Consider the following 20,864-nt stretch of genomic DNA (forward strand, 5'->3'; position numbering starts at 1 on the left):
AATTACTCAGCTGAGGAGGGTGAGGTCATGGTGAGAGCAGAGACAGAGTCCCTGGAAGCCATCTCCAAAGGAAGAACAGTCAAACAGACAAACAGACAGCACCTGATGGATGTGGATGCATGTGGAGCATTGTGCTGTTGGCTTGGGCTATAGAGAGGAAGGTATTAAATTTAATATATACTTTTAAAATCAACAAAGGGTTAATAATGAAGCAGTTGTGGCTTTAATTACCTGCATGCAGCTGATTGCTGCCCTGCACAGTGACGAGCTGTCTCTTAGCAACTCGCAGCAGCTGTAGGCAGAGCTCGGCCCAGGGACAGAGGCTCTGCTCCCAAGGGACCAAAGTTCAGTGGTGAACTCTACCCAGACTGATGGGCTGAATGCATGGCAGTCAGGCAATTTACCTCCCTTAGGAAGGGACCACACCAAAAAAATATTGGCAATCACTGAATCATTAAGGTTGGAAAAGACAACTATGATCACCCGGGTCCAAACCCAGCCCATGCCCACCAACCACGTTCCTCAGTGCCACATCTCCACAGTTCTTGAACACCTCCAGGGGCAGTGACTCCCTCACCTTGCTGGGCAGGGTAAGGAATGAGGATAGGAATAACGAGATTTCTCAAAGTGGAAGCTTGAAAGCTTGGATTCAGCACTGGTGATGTACAGTTCTGGCAGAAGCCATGACTTCTTTCAGTGCAGAAGAAATTGATTACTACTAGGCATCACTGAAAGTTAATCATGCCGAGGTGAGCAATATGTTTCTGTAGAGGAAAGCTGCACTTCTCTGCAAGTTGCTCTGCAAAATAATAAGGAAAAGTCACCCATAAATTGTATCATCTTTGAACAGGTCTTTGAGAAGGTCTGAACCAACAGCACTGGCAAAGGTCTATGGATGACCTGAAGAACCTGTAGACATGAATAATTTAATTTACCAGAACTGCTTCACATAAGAGCTAATTGTGAAAAAGGATAACAGGAAATGGAGCTGCCTACAGGAGCCCTGCTAAAACTTTCCTCTGTGATGGGCTGGCTGGAAGAGCGGTGGGAAGAAACATCATTGCATAAAATGGTGCCATCCTTATCTGATGCTATCTGAGGTGAGTTGCAACCAGCACAGCCACGGCCAGCCCCATGTATCACCTCCATCCCCGGCCAAAGCCAAAGGGTAGCAGGAAAAATTTGCCCAGGTATGGTCAGCTCCAAGTGGAGATGAGTAACAGAACAGAGCAGAGATGCATAAACACCTGTCCTGAGCAGGAGAGAGCCAAGTCCTGCTGCTGAGATCGAGCTTCTGCTACGGGCACGGTTTGCATTTCCAGCTATTGCTCCCAAAGTGACAGCAGCATCCTCAATTGATGTCATTGCACGAAACTAATATTAAATGCTTTCAAATCTGATCAATAAAACAGTTTAACATTAAATGATCTGAAAGCTGTCAATTATTTTTCTTAAATCCTCATCTTACTCATGAGGTCCCGACTGGAAAGGCAAACATTATGGTTATTAAGCAATGATTGATTTATTACATACCATACAAAGTGTTTTCTTTGAAGCACGCATTAAGAGATCCAATACCCAAATTTTCCTTTAGGTTGAACGTTAAAAACACTGAACAGCTAATGTCTGGGAGAGCCTCGCAAGCAAGGGCATTAGAAGGAGGTCTGTGCTCCTCTTAATTTAATTAACTTTTTTTTTTTTTTTAATGAAATGTTTTAATAGTCTGCACTGAACTAACCACACAGCTCTCCTTCACTAGGGAAGGCAGCGCTGAGAACAAACAGCAAGTAGATTGCTTGTGAGAACTCAAACCCAAACACTGCCCAGCCTTCAAAGGCACAAACATTTTTCAGCTGCAATTCTCCCTGTTGACAGTTATCCAGATTTGGAATTAGTGGCAACGTAGAGAATTCTTGGTGCTCCACATACACCTCCACCAGAGCAGTCCTCTGCATTTCAGCCGGAGGGACTCGGGGTGCTGGGAGGAGGTTTTGTAAAGGAAAACCCAGGCTGCTTAAATTATGAATTAAGAGGCATCAAAGAATGCACAGGTAAGAGGACAGAAGCAGGAGGACTGATAGTTTAGACCACGTCAGACCACAATAAATAAATGATAAGAGATGCTGAATACTTTACTAAGTATAAAAGTGTCCAGCAAAATAAAATTTCCTATGCTTCTCATCCTCTGCTGGGTCCCCAAGGAAGAACTGAGGCCTCAGCTGCTCCATGAGGGCTTTTCCCCCTGCACATGTTCCCATCCAAACTGAGGTGCCCTTATCTAACAGCACCCATGCTGTCTCTGAGGCTCGCATCCATGGGAGACAAGCTTGCTTATTTTTCTGACACTGTTAAAGTTCGTGCAGTCATAACACACTAAGAGCAGTCAGTCAGTTTGACAAAGATGAAGTGATAGGTAGGAGGCATATTTCATTACACTATCAAGGCTTTGGCGTGGTAATTGGTGAAGAAACAATTGGGAGCTGTCAGCTCAGTGCACACGCCTGTTCACTGAGTGACGCACCGAGTCCTTGATGGGGTAATGAATGATGTCCAACCGCCCTCACCGCCGCGCTCACGCCCTCCTACCTGGCATCCTACAAAGCCAGAGCTGCACAGTGAGGGCAGGGCAGCTCCTGCACAAAGCCCTCAAACTAATTGTTTTTTAATAAATTAAAGCCCATTGGCATTTTATTTTACAGGTTTCTGAGTGTCACCCGTCTGCATTTCCACTGGTGCCAGGTGCGCGCACGCACACACACACACAGTGAGTGGGTGATGCCACTGCATACATGAAACCCAAGGCTGCATCAGAGCAGGAATTGTGTCAACTGCTAAAAAGCACTGTTTTGGGCACAAAACCTACTTTTAAGAGAAAATGAGATACATTACTTTGCCACAAAAGATCAACTGAAAATTATTCTTCTGACACCAAGTTGGCTTCTAGAAAATTTGAAGGAAAAACATTCTGCTACTATAGCATCTGAATAAACCAATGCTAAAAGCTAAAATCTCCCTGGATTATTTTCTCCAGGCATTCACTTCCACAAACAGGAGGGAAAAACAAAATCATCACCTGCAGGAGCAATTGCTTTATTGTGTTCCTCTGCGAGCTGACTGCATCTGAAATTCCATTCCCTTTGCAGAGCCAGAACTTTGAAAGGGCTCTGGTGCCACCTACTGCTGAAGTAGCTGGAAACACCTGGAAATCACACCCACAGCCTAAAAGTACAGAGTATAAGAACACAAACCATTAGATGTGCTCACAGGAATGGAAGTGAGAGCACAACTTCAATGCAAACATTGGAAATTGAAACAATTCTTCAGTATTGAAACCAAAGAAAAATGTCCCCTTGTATTTCACTGTTTTGCATAGATAAAAAGCTCTCAAGAACATTTCCTTTAATTTGCCTCTTTTTTTAAGCAGGAGAGATTTTAAACCCTGAGTGATCCCATTAATAGTAGAACCAGTTAGATTAACAGCAAAAACGAAACCATATTTATAAATGCATTCCTACCAGCCCTGATTTACCACCTCCCCATCACAAATCGCTCCTCACACTCAACTTCTGTAGAACTTAAAAAAATATATAACTAAATAAGCATATCTTGAAGACTTCTGAGGTAATACAAAGACACCAAACCACTTTCAGATTACACTGCAATGCTGGAAGTATTCAGGATTGGCAGCATTTACTGAGTGCCAAATCTGAATTCATCACACCGATGCAATTGTTGAGCACAATTTTAATTCTTCAGTAATCCTGAGACAAAAATCAAGAGTAGCAAAGAGCAAAACTCCTATAATCTGTTAGGAACATACAGCCCTAAACTGCACCCTGCCTAAAGAACAAATAGCCCAGAAAGTCCCAAAGATTCCCTCTGATTCCAATTTCTGGCAGACTGAGATGGCCCAGACCCTCTTTCAGACCCTCAATCCTCACAAATCTGAGGATTTATTGGCAGAATCCCATCAACCCACCAGAACTCCTTTCGACTGCCAAGATAATTTTAGGACTATTCATAAAGCTCATCAACCAGATTACTATTTTCATCCCCATAATATTAAACCATAAAGACTAAAGAATATGTTGGCTACTGTCAGTATCAACTATTGACACTGCACTCAAATGTGCAGAAGCCAGTGAATGCTGGCAGGACATTTTACCCTTGGATGAAGTCCCCGCAGCCTCTCACCACGCATTCAAGCATATGGTTGACCTCTTGATTTAGTGAGTCCTAACACAGCATGAAAGAGAAGCTCCTCATTAGCTGCTTCTGTAAAGATTCAAGAACATTTGCCCTCGCACAATTACTTGAACAGCTAAAGAAACAAGTACCAGCTTGGATCTCCAGACATCAGGTTATCACGGCAGGAGAAACCAAGAGACAACACTATGCAACGACTGGTAGCTCCAACGCTGGCTTCTAAGACCTGACAAACCATGACCAAAAGTTTGTTTTAATTTTTTATTAAAAGTCTCTTTATAAAAGTTATCAAATACATCTGTGCACAGCTCATAGTTAAATGTCTTTTATATTCTCAGTTATTTTGTCGGGTTGTTTTCCCCTCTTCACACTCACACATTTTACTGACTTAAGTTTGTACATTACTTTAAAAATCCTACAAGGTTTAAAAACAAACAAAACCAAACCCAACCCAAAACATAAACACAGGACATCATATTCTCAAAGTTTTTTTCCTTCTCCCTATATAAATAAGTGCAATTTTGCTTCCATGGTTCTTTAAAGTAAAACAGTTTTATCCATCAACACAACACGCCACACCAAAAATTGCACCAAATACCTTAATATACCTGATGGATCAGCTTTTTCTATGCACTGCTTAAGGTCACGAGAGATCTGTATGAAAATTATGCTTACTGTAAGTCATTTTTACCAGGATAGGCAGGTCAGTGAGTGTAGCTACTCTCTGTGAAATTGCCTACGACTGCTGGTGAATGGAAGTCAATAATATCTACAATTATACCAGTGGAGTGTTTACATTTACTGTAACCGCCTTGCTTCTGCATACAAATGTATGCTTTGCTTCAAGCCACTGAAACTGTTTGATTATACTGCAAATGTATTGTGGGAAGGGAATACATTCTCAGAAAATCCATAGTGTAAAAGGGAACTCTTCTTTTTTTTGCCTTTGAAATCTCACTGAGCTTGGTTCTTCCACACATCCTTCTGGATCCCCTTAAGACAATGCAACTACTCTGTCTGTTTGTTTCCTTCTTTCCCTCCTCTCCTCCTTAGCACCAAACTGTATCAGCCCATAAATCAGGGGGGATTTTATAAACTCAGTTTTGGCTTCAGTGAGAAGAGTCAGCGATGCTATTGGCTTTGGAAGGACTTTTGTAAGTTTCTGAAGTTGACTCTTCAACATTTCAAGAAAACAAAAACAGAAATAGATGAGGCTTTTAATGACTCCATGAACAAAGTTCCTCATGATTTCATTTCCTTCCAGCTGCAGCTGAAAGACACCCTTTATTCCTTATCATTTGTCATTAAAAAAAACAACCCTGAAGTCCAATCCCTTCAGCATCCTCAAAAAGATGAAGGTTTCTGTGTGTGCTTTTCTTCCAATTTGCATAGGTTTTCCTGCAGAAAACTTCTTTAACTGCAGAAGTGCAGTTAAGTGACAAAGTAGGAAACACCCAGATGACCTGAAGTTTGTAAGTATTCATTTAGGAAAAGATTTACTTGCATTGAGAAGGAGACTGACAAAACTTACTGAGCAGATCTGTTACATTTTAGCACCTAAAACTAGAGGGAGAAGAGTCAAAGTTAAATTTAAATGCAAAAACGTAAAGAATCTCTAATGTGAATGAAATGGATGGACATATCTTTTTACAAAGACAAGTATTTCAGAATCTGGAATGCAGAAACACAGGGGGAAAGGGAGGGAAAATTTCTATAAATATTTCTTATTTAAGGAAAACACCCAGAATTAAAGAGATGGATGACACAGATAAGGTGTGGTGCCCTGAAGTGTTCTGACAAACTAATTAAGAGTTATTTCCCTCGTAGAGGTTTACTTCTTTCACACCAGCATTTTGCTTCACGTTGTTGCAGTATTTTATGGAGTATTATTCAAAAATAATATTTCAGTCAGAAGTCTGATTTAGAATTCATCGTGCTTTACCCTAAATGGCCACTTGGAATGCTGTGAAACATGATTTGCAGCCAAAAGCACCAAGTACATAAATTCTTCCACATCAAAAGAGTAGTTTGTGAATTTTGGATGCTCTCCCAGCGTTGGGTGGTGTCCCTAAAAAAATGAAATAAGGTCTTTTAGACAGAAGAAGTTCCCATACGTCTTCCATTCAAAAGCAAGAAAAAAAATGGAGCATGTGCTATTAATACATTATTTCTGATCCACTGATCTGCTCTGAGGCAAAAGATTCAGCAAAGTAACCACATAACAGCAATGCAATGGATGGCTTAATGGATTAATTTCTCTTCTTCCCTCATCCATTAATACCAAACGATTTCTTAATCACAACGTGGAATTTAATTTATTTGGTCTCAAGAATGAAAATCGTATTTCAAATATGTGAACACAGACAAGTAAAACAAACTAGCCTTTAAATCCATTCGGTAGAGTATGAATACAGCAAAAAAAAAACATCCCCACCCTTCCACCAGTGGCCATCATTACCTGATCTTGAGGGAATACTTTATTTCTTTTTCGCCAAGTGATGTAGTGAATGCCTCTCAGCCGTGCCAAATCCAGGTAACAACGTTCATCCTCACAGTTGTACCTAGGAAAAGGCAGAAGGATCCACTCACCTACAGTTCGTGCTCAAATTAATCAGGATAGAACAGGAAAAAAGGGTCTAAGCCTACACCTTTGTTGTCCAATTCCAAGGTAACAAAACCACAGACAAATTCTGCTCCACTGCAGAGAAGAACGAGGGCTGCCCACCTGTTCTTAACATGTGCTCAAGGAGACAGATTGAGACACATCAGACACCTCCCAGCCCAACTGCAGCAGTTCTTGGGCATGTAAGAAAGACCCTAGGTGTCTGAATTCATTTCCTAATGTTCTTAAGCCAAGATTACACCACATCAGCAGCTCTACAGCCTTCCCTGCTGCAGAGGATTAGGTGGGGATTTCCCAAGATAGGAAATTCAGTGCTCTTCGGACAAGCATGCTGCATTTTTCTTTAGTTCCACAGAACTGGAATATCTATTAACAGCCAGCTTCATGACAAAACATATTTCAAATGGAACTAGTGGAGAACTTTGGATAAGATAGAACGACACTCAGCTGAGCTTGGCCAGCAAGCTGGTGCTTGTTTCCCAGGTATGGAAAGGAGAGCAGCAATATCCTCCAGAGGGACCTGTAACAGGCTGAACGTGCATTGTTATATAATCAGATCACCAAAACACCACTGTACCTCAGACCCATGGACAGAATCTGATCTGTGAAATCTGTTGTATAAAATGCTGCATCGTATTGATAACATAACATCTTAAGAAATCACTTGCTAAGTTTTTATGATAGCTACACCATCACTTGTTAATGAAAGCTTGCTCACTTTATGAGAGACTGTCAAAAATGAAGACTAGAAGACAACACAAGTGAAACATGTGTAGTCAAATACTAGAAGGGGAAAGTGCTTAATTAACATATATGAACAGATTTTAGCAGTTGTGTGCATAATAGAAAAGGAAAGAGAAGAGAAACACTTACAGTTCAAAAACAACAGCCCAGTCTGGTAGAAAGAGCAAATGGGTAAGTCCAGCTCCATGCATCCCAATGAATATATCAGAGTTATGTGTAATTCTCAATTGCTCTGAAAATTCAAGTTCCCTGCAGAAAACACAACAAAAATAGTGATGTGGCATGCCTACCCATCTCAGTAAGAATCAGTTACGTGTAGAAAGCACAAAATTAACTTAAGGGAATACTGAAGGAGAATTGATTTTTCAAGGAACAGTACTAAGAATCAGAAATGTGGCAGCAAGCAATAACTCAGCATGGAATTAGAAGAAATGCAGACAGGTTTCAAAGCTTCACATTAACAAGAGCCTATTCCAAAGGTGCAATTTCACTGGTAAGTTTAAACTTGTCACAGTTTGGAGACAAATTTTTCCTTTATTTTTCAGTTCCTGCTTCAAATTCTCACCTCTTTCCCATCCTTTGAATGTAACCTCCAAATACACTATTTTAAATAGCCAGGTGCTCCCTGAGCACACAAGCAAATAATGGGCTAAAGATTGTGAGAATTGTGAGAGAAGACTGACAAGTGGAAATCACAGCAGGCTTCATTCACGTGTTATCAGTACATACATTAAAAAGGAAGAAAGTTCTTTGATAATTTTGAAGAGAATAGAAAGAAGCTGGCTTAAACTGCAACGGAAAAATGCCAACTGCTTAAACTACTGTAAGTGCAGACATCAGGGAAGCCCCTTAATTGTGATGGGGATGATGCAGCAGGATAGCTGTAGAAATCTCTAATAGTGCATGGTACTACAGTATCAACAAGTACAGGAATTCTGGAAGCATCACTCAGTTATGCTTTCAAACAGAGGGACTGCCTAGAAGCCTACCCTCTTCTGTATTATTCACTCCTTCAAATGCTGTCATTGACAAAGGAAAAGGAATCAAATTTTGACTTCCTTGCTTTGCTTTTGCTTAGGCGAAGCTTCAGTTCCTCACTATTCCTGTGTGGTCCGTGAGAGCACCACTGATCACAAAGGAGCTGCTGCCATCTGGTGCAGAAATGCACCACTTGGGATCTTCTTTTTCAGGCCATTTCTTACTGGCCCAGTGCCTAGCATATCTAGGCACCACAAAATGATCTCAGTGGTGTCTTTGGGGGCCAACAGAGCAGCAAATAAGTCGAGTTATCATTCATTACTAAATTAAGAGTCATATAAAATAAGACACCAGCATACTGCAGGATAGTTTCATTCCTAGGCACTCCATCATAGGATGGGAATGCTTAACTAGCTCACCCACCACTCCCTCAGAAACATTCATCTCTTCCTACCAGTTCCTGGATTTTGCACAGCTTAGAAACTGGGACATGGATACTTTTGCCTGACAACAGCTTGCACCAGCCACAGAAAGCATGTAGCCATAGTTTCCTCTAGCAACATACATACTTGTATTTGTAGTCTACCACTTTGACCTCCAACGTTGACACTGTTTTCAAAGCATTCACCAGCTAAGAGGGGAGAGAAAAAAAAAACAGTGATTTGGTGTTCTGCTTGAATTAATTCCTCCCCTCCACTCCTCACCAGGGAATTATAACAAGGAAGACACAACATACTGTCACTGCCATAGAAAGGAGATGTTCTCCTACTTTTCTACATTCTCATCTAGGATACATATATCATTCCTAGTAAATGAGCCATTACAGAGGGGACTTGAATCAGAGACTACTGCTGACTTTTAGGTTACAGGGCCAAACGCCAAGCCACTCAAACTAGTATCAGTTTTGCTGAGGGTGGGAATTGATGAAGATGTGACAATTTAGATTGGATTTTCAAAAGATATTCCAATAACTAAAGAAGCAAATTGGCAACTAGAAGGGTTTTCAAAAATATATGACCACGTCAGACTCCTACTCACACAAGAAATAAAGCCAACAGATCCCAGGTTTCTAACTTAAGAGGGCTTTTTCCAAGTCTTCATTCAAAAGCTAGCAGGACAGGGAGAGAGATACAAGTATTTTTCTTAACAAAAGATCAGTAAAGAAAACATTAATTTCTCATTTTCCATTATATGCTCATTATTAGACATGACACAGCACAGCTGGTATAAGCAGGCACTGTGGTCAGTGCAGCAGACAGTGCACAAGTCTGGCAATCTGAGTCCTGCCTGCTCTGACACCAAGCTATTGCATGAAATAAGACTCAGTTTCTCCCTTACATTGGGAATAATAATGCCCATCCATTTTTGTCAGGCTCTAGTAGCTAAGAATGAAGAGAGCTATATAAAAAAGCGATGCTATCATTTTATCACAAGAAAAGCTTCACCATAAAGCCACTAAGCTGCATGATTCAAAACAGCAATTCAGTGTGAAAACTCAGAGTTTTAAATGCATGCACTCAGATACAACTGCTTACATATTTTGATCTGCAAGTGTAGCAGAGCTTTTGTTAGAGCCCTTACCACTGGGAACGTTAGAAACTAAAAAGAATTATCTGAAAACAAAATAATTTAATGTCATCAGAAGCTCTGCAGCATCTGTTTGTTAAGAGGAAATACTTTTAGTATTACATCTGTAGTCTTCCACTGGAATTTTAAAAAGGGCAATAAGGTTCAGCATCTGGTGTACAGAAGCAGAGACAGGATAAATGGCGTATTAGAAGAAATTAATATTAGCACTATGTGCATTTGCCCAAGATTTGTCAGCAGATGCCTTGGCTGTGCCTGAAAAATCAATCCAACGAGCAACATTTAACTTCCAATAAATTTGTTTTAAGAATAAAAAGGGCCACACCTCATTCTGGTTTAATATTTTCCGATAATCTGTACTGCGTGCGAGTATTGTGACTCGGATTTTCCCATCCTAAAAATAAAGGAGAAGCAGAGGATCAGCAGCGAGGCAGATCTCACAAACACAACCACAACTTCCATATTTAATTTTGGCAATTATTTGAGCAGTATGTTCCCTCCTCATGTAATAGATGAGGGAACCACCTTAAAGTTCACACTGTATTTTCCAACAGATTCAAAGTGTCAAAAACTTTGTGAAAGTCTGACTATTAACAAATAATAAAGTGTCTTCTGAGAGATTTATTTTATTCCGTACAAGAGAGTCTTTGTGTTATGCATTATACAGCAGTTTTTGAAAGCAGCTTTCAGGACAGTTTGTGCACAAGATTCATGGAAGAAAAAAAAAAAAGTATTTTTCTTCTGTAACAGTTCTCCATTTTACCTCTTTATAAATTAATTGGTCTCACGGGGGTGAACGTTCCAAGTGAAATAAAGAGATTTAACTGCATGACTCCCATCAGTGTCAGCAAGAGAAGCATAACTAAATGTCTGCACTGTGCTTTGAATGCGTGCCCCTCAATGATAATACATAGGCTATTCCCTAGCAAACACTTCAAGAAGCTCAGGACTGCTGTACCCACCAATGCAGCAACAATTTGCAACAACTACCAGCACGTACAACAGAGAAGCCCATGGCCAGACAGGCGGTACTGGGCAGGAATAGAAGGACCAGACTCAGTCATCTTCTCCTCTGATCTGAGCTCAGCAGTACCTATGAGGACGGATAAAGAGCATGCCTGCAGAGAACAAGCTGGCTGTATTGCTTTATGGGATCCTCCCTATTGGGCCCAAGGGCAAGTTCTTGTCAGCATGCTCCAGAAGAGATCATGTACCACATACTGCTTGGCAGGGAAGAACACAAAGACCTCAGGAACAGAGAACAGAAGTAGGGAGGAGACCATAGGGTTGAAAGGAAGATGTTCTAAAGACCTGGCCTATGGAAATACTGGGCAACTGTCCTTATATTTGCTGAAAGCCTTTACAGAACAAACTGACTGACTGGAAGCACCAGAAAGTGCACTGTGTGCTCCCATTCCACACTGAAATCACTCCACACCAGCTAGATGATGTTGTTTCTCTGCTAAGATCTGTCAGCTCAGTATTACAGTTTCAGCATTCAGTTATCATACCTTGGGTCCTTCTTGTGTGATATTTAATCTGTGTAACACATGCTGAGAAAATGCTCTGAACAGCCCTGTACCGTGGCAGCCAGATATCTGAAAGTAGAAAAGCAATCGTTACTATGAGAGGTTATTCCACACAGAAAAAAAATCTCTCTCTTGTATCAGTCCTGTGCCATTCATATGGAACAAGAGCCAAGTATCACACACTGCACTAAGCACGTCACTATTTGCTGCAATGCAAGCAGCACTTTCATTTAGAAGCAATGTGGCTCTCTCTGTAGTGTTATAGCCTAAAGACATGAGTTAATAACCCCAGGAAAGTCTGTCAGAGTAGAAGCTCTTGTGCTCTGCCAAAAGTTCATGGTGTCCCCTCAGTAAAGAGGTACAGCAAGAACAGTGGGATAGAAGATTGCATATAACCTGTTACTGTCGACTAGCTGAAGTAACTTGAAAATCATTTGAAGTTAAACAGAGCTTCAGTGCAGTATGCTTCATGACAACTCAGCTGGATACCTGAGAAATTCCTTAGCTCAGACTCCACAGTGTCATATATACACACGCAGTTACCACGAGGATGGAGGAGGACTCACCAATGGTGTGTTATAAAACAAGCCATAGCGCATTCGAGGCAGTAATGAGAAGACTGCTTCTTTAAAGCACACCTGCAAAAGGAGATCACAAAAAGTTACACGGTGCTGTTACCTTCCACTGGTTTGTCCCATGCTCATTCAGTGGGATCACTGCTTGCAGTGAGCCAGCAATTACACACTCCTGTCAGAACATCCTCACTTCCCTGACTGTGCAAAACAGAAGAACAAAGAGCATCCTGATGCTACAGATTCACATGTGGAAGACATCTAAAAAACAAACAAATGGGGAAAAACACCCCAAAAAACAAAACAAACCTGAATTAAATAGAAGAAAACCAGGTGAAGCGTAGAGTTTAGACTGAGTTTAAGGGATTGAAGAGACTGATAAGAGCTCTGAATGTGTTGCACAAGTGAAACGAGTACACAAATATCACTTCTCAGAGGCAGAAAAATTTGGTCCATCTGTGTAAATGCAGACATGCCACAGAATTGGGTTACAACTATATCTCCTGTTTGCAACACACTCCTATTACACTAATTAAACATGCATGTAAAGCATCAGTGCTCCCCTCTGAAAAATATATATCCAGAAGCAGCTTTAGAAGCAGTCATTCCTGCTACACAGTCGCTATGAATTAAGACAAAATATGAAATTCCATACCCTTTTAGAGTCAAAAGTTTTCAAGTGTATTATGTCATAGTCAGTAAATGCCTTCCACGTCTCGCTGAACAGGTCGCCATAGCCATAGGAGCTCTGTGTCAGAAAGGAAGGACAGAAAGGCACAATGATGACATAAATGCATATAAAAACTCCCTTTATGATTTAGAAGTTCTATACACAAGCTTAAACACAATCTTAACATGCACATCACCACCACAGAACTTAAGACATTCTAGCACAGAAGGCACACATTACTGAATACCTAGAACTGCATCTACAAAGGCACTTGAATTACCTGGCAGGTAGTTAATTTTTTATTAAAACAGTTCTGTAACTTAGCAATCTAGACAAGTTCTTCAGCAGCAGATTAGAATCTGAGTTAGGAGCAAAGTGTAAGGTGTTTCCCCAGAGACAACAGAACACAAGTGGAACAGAAGCAACAGAAATCGAAGGAGAGAAGAAGATATAAACTTGGACTCCTGAGACTAAAAACCACACAGGAACCCAAGTGCAGCAGTAGCATTTGAAGTAAAATGTCATAGCAAGTTTGTTCCATATTTGCCTCTGTTCTGGGACGCTCACTTGTGTGCTGCACATCTCAAACTTGTGTGCACGCATCTCAAACTGAAAGCAATGATCTGATTTGGTGGAAGGGGGAACTGGGAAACATGCTGAAAGGACTTCACTCTAACTCTATCTGCTCACCTTAAGAGGGCTTTAGAAACATTGCTTTCTTGCAGTTGCAAAGACAGTCTGCAGATCAACACCCAGTGGATTTCCTACTCATTTTCTGCTCTGTTTAACCTACATCAGAGGGCATTACTGTTTAATAAGAGTAGTGCACCAACTCTACAGTAGCTAGAAAGTATGCCCAGATCTAATTACATCAAGAAAAGAAAAAAAAAAGAGAATGAATAATAAGATCAAGTCCATCATTTGATAGGTATAAACAGCTCATCAGCAGTTAGTTGGTGCCATCATCTGGCTGTCCATGGCAATGAACTGAAGCAGACCAAGCAGTTAAGACTCATTTAAAATGGTGGTGCTGTTACAGTACATACTTTGAATGGTACTTTGAAAGACTTATTTGATTCAGCAATGCAATATAAGAAAAAAGAGTTTCTTTCCAAAGTAATTTACAGTTCTGACACAGCTGAACTTTTCAGAAAGCCACTGGAGCTGGATTAACAACGGCTTTCTCTATAAAGCAAGCTTGCTTATCTGGCAGGCACATTTATTTTAGCTTTCAAAATGTAAGAGAACTAAAAAAAGGAAAAAAAGAGCCAAGAAAGAGACTTGTCATTAAACAGCAAGCATGAAATATTTGCAGTTTTTTACTGAATATTTGTCATAGCAGTCAATGCAAAGGACGAAAACACAGTAGTACAGGAGAACAAGGTAACAGATGTGGGACAATGTTATATCATCAAAAGCTTTGTTCTTCTGAACCTGACATACATATTGTCTGGCATATTACAAGTTGTTTACTAGTAACACACTCCTGTACAAATTAAATACAGGTCAGTAAAACTACTGTTACACTTTAAAAGTCATGGCTTCCATCCAGCAGTACAAGCAGAAATATTTCCGCTTAAAAACATTTATTCTAAGGGGTGATGCATCTGTATTAAGATGATCCAAAAACTTACCAGTTCCATGTGACTCAGGAAAGCTAAACTGTAGCTATTAACAGTTGCAGAGTCTCTATTAGACAGAAATATAATGCACTACAAGTATATTAAAAGCACCGTGGACTTACAGTGTCCCACATGACTATGTTGACATCAGTACTGAAGGAATTATTAATATGCTGTGTAATATAAAGATTGACGAAGTCACAGAAGTGATGGTACATATTAACACCTGAGGAAAAGAAATAAATGTTAGCAAATGCTTCGCTACTCCACTTCTCGGTGGTTTATGCATTTCTCTCTACTAGTACCTCACATTTTATACTGGTTTTCTCTTAATTCTGACTGAATGCTTCTTATACACCCTAGAGAAGCAAACCTTTAAAGGGAAGGAATAGAGGCAAGAGATCTGAAGCAAAACACGTGCTAAGAAAGGCTCAACTGAATCAGAACAGCAGCAAAAAGATTGTGAAAGAAAAAGATAAGTTCCATGTACTACTTCTCTCTCTCTATAAACTGCAAATGCTTTCTGAAATACATGAAAGTAACTGCTGTTCTAATAAGAACTATTTAGATATACAGGAAACATGAGAAAACAGGCCTTTGGCACTGCTCTTAGTTCTTCTTTATTAAGGTTAACTGAAGCTCTGTCTGGAGGAATACAAGATAGAACTTGTACTTGCACAGGAGCCAAAGCCCAAGAAATTCCTCAGGTTCTTTCCCAGAGCATTCTTGTTCCCTTTTGGCTTCTTAAGCTAATACCTTAAGACCACAATGCATAAAAAGCTACCATGAAACAAAGAGTTAACGTAGACCAGACATCAGCTTTGGGACCATATACACACAGCTCCTGTTACAAAGCTTCTGCCCAAGAAGAGCTGCCATCAGAAGTCAAAAAGCAGTTCTCCTCTGCCCCCCATAAAACAGAGAAGCTAGACAGCATCAGTTTTTTAACGCAGATAGACAACCCTGCTCAAAGGTAAAGGCTGAAAGCACTGCAGTTCTTCCAGTTACAGTTCAGAGGAATACAATAACTTTGCTTAAAAGATAAGATACTTGTGTCCAGGGATTAGAGGCTCACCTGCATCCAATTTCATGAAGTATGTTGGCTTTTCAACAACAATATCACACTTGCCATCATCCAGGGGCCTGAAGTTTAATGAAGTAAACGTCTGGAGTTCTGCAAACCTACAAGATTCAATCACAGAGAACATGCTTTGTCATTAACATATTAGAACATGTGTATTTCATACACCTAAGATTCAGTAACTGTCCTTTCAGTCCATTTGATTTAACAGGGCAGCTGAAATCTGATAGAGTCTGACAATTAAAATTATTTTAAATCCTAATGGAAGGTTCTTCAGGTTATGATCTCCAAGAGGTTAAACACTGCCTTTGATCTCAGGAGCAAACAGCATCTTTGATGTACAAATCAAGGCAGGAGAGATGTAACAAAGAGCCTCAGAGCAAACATCTGTGGGTCTATCCAACTTGATCTGCATTGCCAGAGACATTTCAGCAAGATTTCATGCTTTGCTCAGAATAATGAATACAGATGCAATATTTATTACCCCTGGATCTAAACAAGGATGAGCAGCTGAAATGACAACAGCAGGTACAGAAGAAAAGCCTTTTCTTCCTCTACAGCTCTTCTTAACTGAAATTGACCATCAGTCCAAAAAGTGGAAAAAAATAATTGAAAACATGAAAAAAAAGCATAAAAACTTAATTCCTAAAGGCATTTTAGTAGTTCCCTTCCTTCATACTTTATCAGTTAGCTGTCAGCTCAGCTTTGAAGTGCTAACATGTAACCCATGGTAGCCACCTACTACCAAAGCATCCTTGCACTTCCTACTCAGCCTCTAGAGTGCTGTCCATTTCACATTCCAAATACAGGCTCCCTGGGAACAGTGTATGAATATATATCCAGACCAGGCCCAACGTCACCAGGACTTCCAGAACTAAAGCACAAATGCCAACTTTAAGGTATTTCTCAACAAGAGAATTGGCTCCTTCCATAGGCAAACCAGGCACAGGGCTAATATTGTTAGGAAACACTTAAGCATTAGAAATCTCATTACAAAATGCTTCCATGTCTGTTTCTGCTGTAAATTAGGCAGAAAAGGTATGACTGTAGAGTAACATAGCTCAGAACAGCACTCTGCATAGATGTAGTTATAGAGATATCTGATACGAACAACACAAACTGACCCTAGAAAGGAACGACCAATTCCAGAATGAAACACCTCACACACAGCTGCTAATGCCAAGGAAAAGATAAATTGAGAAGTGAACTTGGAATCAGCCCCAACAAGTGAATCTTACCAAGATTGCAGAGGGCTCTTGCGTTGACCTTCAGCTAAGAATGCTTTAACGTCAAGGGTGCAGTGACCTCCAATTTCTCCCTTCTGGAAAAAGTCTTCTTTGAATCTAATGCAAACGAATAAAAGTCTGTCAGCCTTTGTGCAACAGTGCCACAAGTGCTCTGCAATCAAGATTATATACTCAAGGCAATGTTGTTGAGTCTCAGGTCAGCAAAGCTTCGTACACATTTAAAACCTGAGTATTTTCTTCTCAGTGCCTCATACAGAAACAACTCTGCCTTGCACACCACCTGAACAAGAAAGGATGTGTCTGAATATGCAGAAAGAATGTCTCAAGATACAGAAACACTATCCTCTGCTCAGTCAGGAGGAGGAAGTGTCTTAATCACCCATCATCACTCAAAAAACACAACAAGTTTTATAATAATCCCTTCTGCCAGCAGCAGCAGCAGACAGCAGTCGAGCATTAGCAACACAGATCTCATGGCTTCAGCAATATGCCTTTGAGCACGGGCTCTGCAAAGCTCAACAAGCACACCAGCTACACGCACAGCTCCATTCAACAAACTCTTTGAGCCCCTCTCCCTGCCTCCTCTTAGTTTTACTCCAGCAGCACAGAATCAGACCTCTCGTGGTTTCTCTTTGCAGTTCTTAAATCGATGTACAAGTTTGTTGCTCTGCAATGCTGAAGGAACTGAGAACAGGTCAGAGATGAATCTCCCTGTTAAAAAAAAAATAATACATTTTATCGATAATAACGATTCTGTTTAAAACAAAGTGAAAAGCAAAACACCTATTGAAAACACCTACTGTTACTGCAGGCTTACAATGGGTTTTCATTTCATTCAGCCTCTCTCGAATGTAACCAAAGTCAGCTTGTTTCCAGAATATCTGCTGGGCCGTCTCGATGTCATTCGCCCTGATGAGAGGAAAATAAAATGCCATGGCTCAATTCTACTAATGTCTTTAACAGATAACTTCTTTTTTTTTATCCCCAGTGAAAGGGAACAAAAAAGCCAGCCAGGTACTATATGGACAGTCAAGATGCAAAGCAGGAAGCAACCTATCAGCTACACCTCAGTGAAAACATCCATGCCAATTTAAAGCAATTCTGCTGTTAAAGGCTCTAATTCTTTTAAACATTTTTTCATCTGTTTTTAAAGCTAAGGAAAGGAACTGCGGAGTTATTTTAGGAATCTGAATGCAAGGCTAAATCAGGATAATGAAAACATTGTGGCAGGAATTATTTCAAACAGGATTTTCTTCCTTAAAAAGCTGAAAATCACACTGAGAGATGTACATTACGTATACATACATGTGTATATGTGCATCTGTACAAAGATGGACAGCTCTCCATCTAATGGCTCTAACGACCACAGCATGACATGACTCTAATGACCACAGTAATGTTAACTTCACAGCTGATACAAAAGTGAGCAGTACATTTTTTTGTTCTTTTTCTTTTTGAACATACTGCACTTTTAAGGTGAAGCTTACCATCCAGATTCTACGTAATCACACACCGGGTAACTGAACCTGTGATCTGATTTGCAAGATTTCTCATAGCCCCAGCAGGATTTTAATTTCTTCAAGTATTTCTGTAACACAAAATAAATGAATACAGCAAACAATCAGAGCTGTCAGCTTATACACCATCTCTCATTAACAGATCTTGTTTTTCAAATCTTGCATAAAGAACTTTGCCTGAAAACAGACCTCTGTTTCAGAGGGAACACTTTGGTTCCTTACACGCAGCAGAGGGCCCACAGGAGACACATGCACAGCAGCGTTATTTGTGCCATTAACATCTCTTTTCAGGACAACCAATTTTCCTAAACCAGTGAGTAGGATCCCAAAGTTCTCAGGTTGCCAACAGCTATCAACAACAAAGCTGAGCTCACGTAAAGCACAGTGCTCCGGGCTGAGAGTACCACCAGGCAAACCCAGCAGAGCTGGTTCTGCAGTGCTGCAGAAAAGCAGAGAAGAAAGAGCACAGCTCCATCACAGGAGATGCTGGAATTGGCCTGAGCCACACACAGCCCCGATCCCCAGGTTCACCACTTCTGCAGTTCCTATTCATAGAATCATAGGATGCCCTGAGTTGAAAAGGCTCACAATGCTCATCCAGTTCCAACCCCCTGCTATGTGCAGGGTCGCCAACCAGCAGACCAGGCTGCCCAGAGCCACATCCAGCCTGGCCTTGAATGCCTCCAGGGATGGGGCATCCACAGCCTCCTTGGGCAACCTGTTCCAGTGCCTCACCACCCTCTGAGTGAAAAACTTCCGCCTAATATCCAACCTAAACCTCCCTTGTCTCAATTTAAAACCATTCCCCCTCATCCTATCGCTATTCCCAACGAAACCAACTCACCGGCAAGGAAACCACGATAACTCCACCAACAAACTGCTTCAAAACCACAACGACAACGAATCAAACCTACTTTATACGGGCAGTGAGAGTCCTGCTTGCAGATGCCAGCAATGTGCCGATTGTTGTGCAGGAAGTACGGAATGTGCTCATCTGGGAGGTTGACAGTCCTGTAGCTGTACATGGGCTCTTCCAGAACGCTTCTGAGCTCAGTGAGATTTTCATCTCGGGAATTAGCCAGGATTTCTCGCAGTAGCAATCCAAACATCAGCAAGATGAACATGGCAACTTACAGCTTCTGCATGAGGAAAAAAGACAACGTGACTGCAGCAGAGCACATTTCAAGCATACCGGGTAGCAGTGCCGCGTACTCCAAGTGTTTTCATTTGTGTGGTTGGGGCGGCCTTTTTGTCTGACAGAAAGTAAACTCTCACGGAGACGGCAGATTGTGCAGCCTCGGGATTATCTGGGGATCATTAATCACCGGCTAATTACGCACTGCCACAGACTAAAACGGGCGTGTTTACTTTAGCTGGAGCCCGAGGGATCCTCCGAGCGCGGCCGTGGGAGCCGAGAACAGAGCGGGCAGTGTGAAGGGAGGTGGGAGAACAGCGCCAGAGGAGAAAAGGAGGAACTAAAGTTTAAAAGTTAAAATTAGCACAGAATACAGTCTCCGGCTTGGAAGAAATTAAGCACGAGAGGAAGGGAAGCTGCGCAGCCACCACTAAGCGGTCCGACTTCAACAGAGCCCAGCAGCAGCAGCAGCTGCCGTCGTGTTACGAGGTGGGACGCGGAGGCTGCAGGGACCACGCGGGTCTGCGCTGCGTTACGGCACGTCACCTTGTGCCGACACATCCCCGAACCGAGCCGCTCGGAAAAAAAAAACGCCGCACCCACCCGTGTCTAAAAACCCTTTTCTGCCCTGTAATTTGCCGAAGAGCCAAAGCCCGGCAGCGCGGGCAGCGTTACCTGTCGGCTTTGGGGAGAAGCGCTCCAGACGCACGGACGTACGGGGACGGCGGGGGAGCGGAGCGCGGCCGCACATCCCGCGACCGACGCCGGTTGGGAGAGGAGGGACGGGGATCGCCCGCCCCGCAGCCCTCAGGACGCGCCCCGCCCCGCCCCGCACGGCCCATCCCCCGCCTCGCGCTCACCGCTCAGCGCCCCGCGGCCCATCAGAGCCGCCGCAGCTCCGTCCTCAGCCGCCGCAGCGCCGCCCCGGCGCCCCTCCTTCACACCCGCGGGCAGCGCCGCGGCTTCGGCCCGGCCCACCTGGAGGCGGCGGGCGGGGAGAAGGAGGAGGAGGAGGAGGGGGAGCGGGAGCGTGCGGAGGGAGCGGGCCTTTTCCTGCCGCCGCGCAGCAGGAAGCGCGGCCTCTTAGCGCCGCATTGTTCCATTTCCTCCCCGGGGAGATGCGGGGCACGGGAGGCGCTGCCCCTTCCTGCCGCCGGCAGAGGAAATTCGCCCCTATTTTCGCTGTCGTCCCTAATCCCATTACCGCCGTGCGGTTATAAATACACCAGGCCCTTGTAACCCAAATAGCCATGACTCGTTCACGTGGAGCTGAAGTGAAATTCCGAATACACGGAGCCATCGGGCAGCCCTATGCTCGGCATCTTCCCTTCAGAGCTGCCGGTCCATACCTAC

The 20,864-nt window shown here is 42.2% G+C and overlaps 1 protein-coding gene across 2 annotated transcripts; it reads right to left on the minus strand.

The window, feature by feature from the left end:
- Window positions 1-4,453: 4,453 nt before the first annotated feature.
- Window positions 4,454-20,799, minus strand: EOGT (EGF domain specific O-linked N-acetylglucosamine transferase). 2 transcript variants are annotated; one of them, XM_085236196.1, is made up of 16 exons: window positions 20,372-20,799; window positions 19,291-19,515; window positions 18,347-18,447; window positions 17,660-17,768; window positions 17,476-17,570; window positions 16,851-16,955; window positions 15,607-15,713; window positions 14,654-14,757; window positions 12,895-12,987; window positions 12,234-12,305; window positions 11,650-11,736; window positions 10,464-10,532; window positions 9,121-9,182; window positions 7,703-7,822; window positions 6,665-6,767; window positions 4,454-6,274 (listed from the first exon to the last, which is right to left on the minus strand). In XM_085236196.1, exons 2-16 carry the CDS (start codon window positions 19,498-19,500, stop codon window positions 6,128-6,130), a joined length of 1,584 nt encoding a protein of 527 aa, XP_085092322.1. In that variant the 5' UTR covers window positions 19,501-19,515; window positions 20,372-20,799; the 3' UTR covers window positions 4,454-6,127. The 2 variants fall into 2 exon arrangements, with proteins under 2 accessions (XP_085092322.1, XP_085092321.1); XM_085236195.1 differs by lacking the exon at window positions 20,372-20,799 and adding an exon at window positions 20,187-20,343.
- Between the last annotated feature and the right edge of the window lie 65 nt (window positions 20,800-20,864).

Source organism: Meleagris gallopavo, chromosome 14 (assembly GCF_905368555.1).
Source record: "Meleagris gallopavo chromosome 14, MGAL_WU_HG_1.1, whole genome shotgun sequence".
Taxonomy (NCBI): Eukaryota; Metazoa; Chordata; class Aves; order Galliformes; family Phasianidae; genus Meleagris; species Meleagris gallopavo.

Excerpts from the sequence above, each read along its gene's own strand:
- EOGT (XM_085236196.1), bottom strand. The coding sequence starts at position 19,500 with ATGTTCATCTTGCTGATGTTTGGATTGCTACTGCGAGAAATCCTGGCT. Across the intron at positions 18,448-19,290 it reads ACTCTCACTGCCCGTATAAA|AAATACTTGAAGAAATTAAA; the intron begins GTAGGTTTGATT and ends TTTGTGTTACAG. Across the intron at positions 10,533-11,649 it reads TCACACAAGAAGGACCCAAG|GATGGGAAAATCCGAGTCAC; the intron begins GTATGATAACTG and ends CTTTATTTTTAG.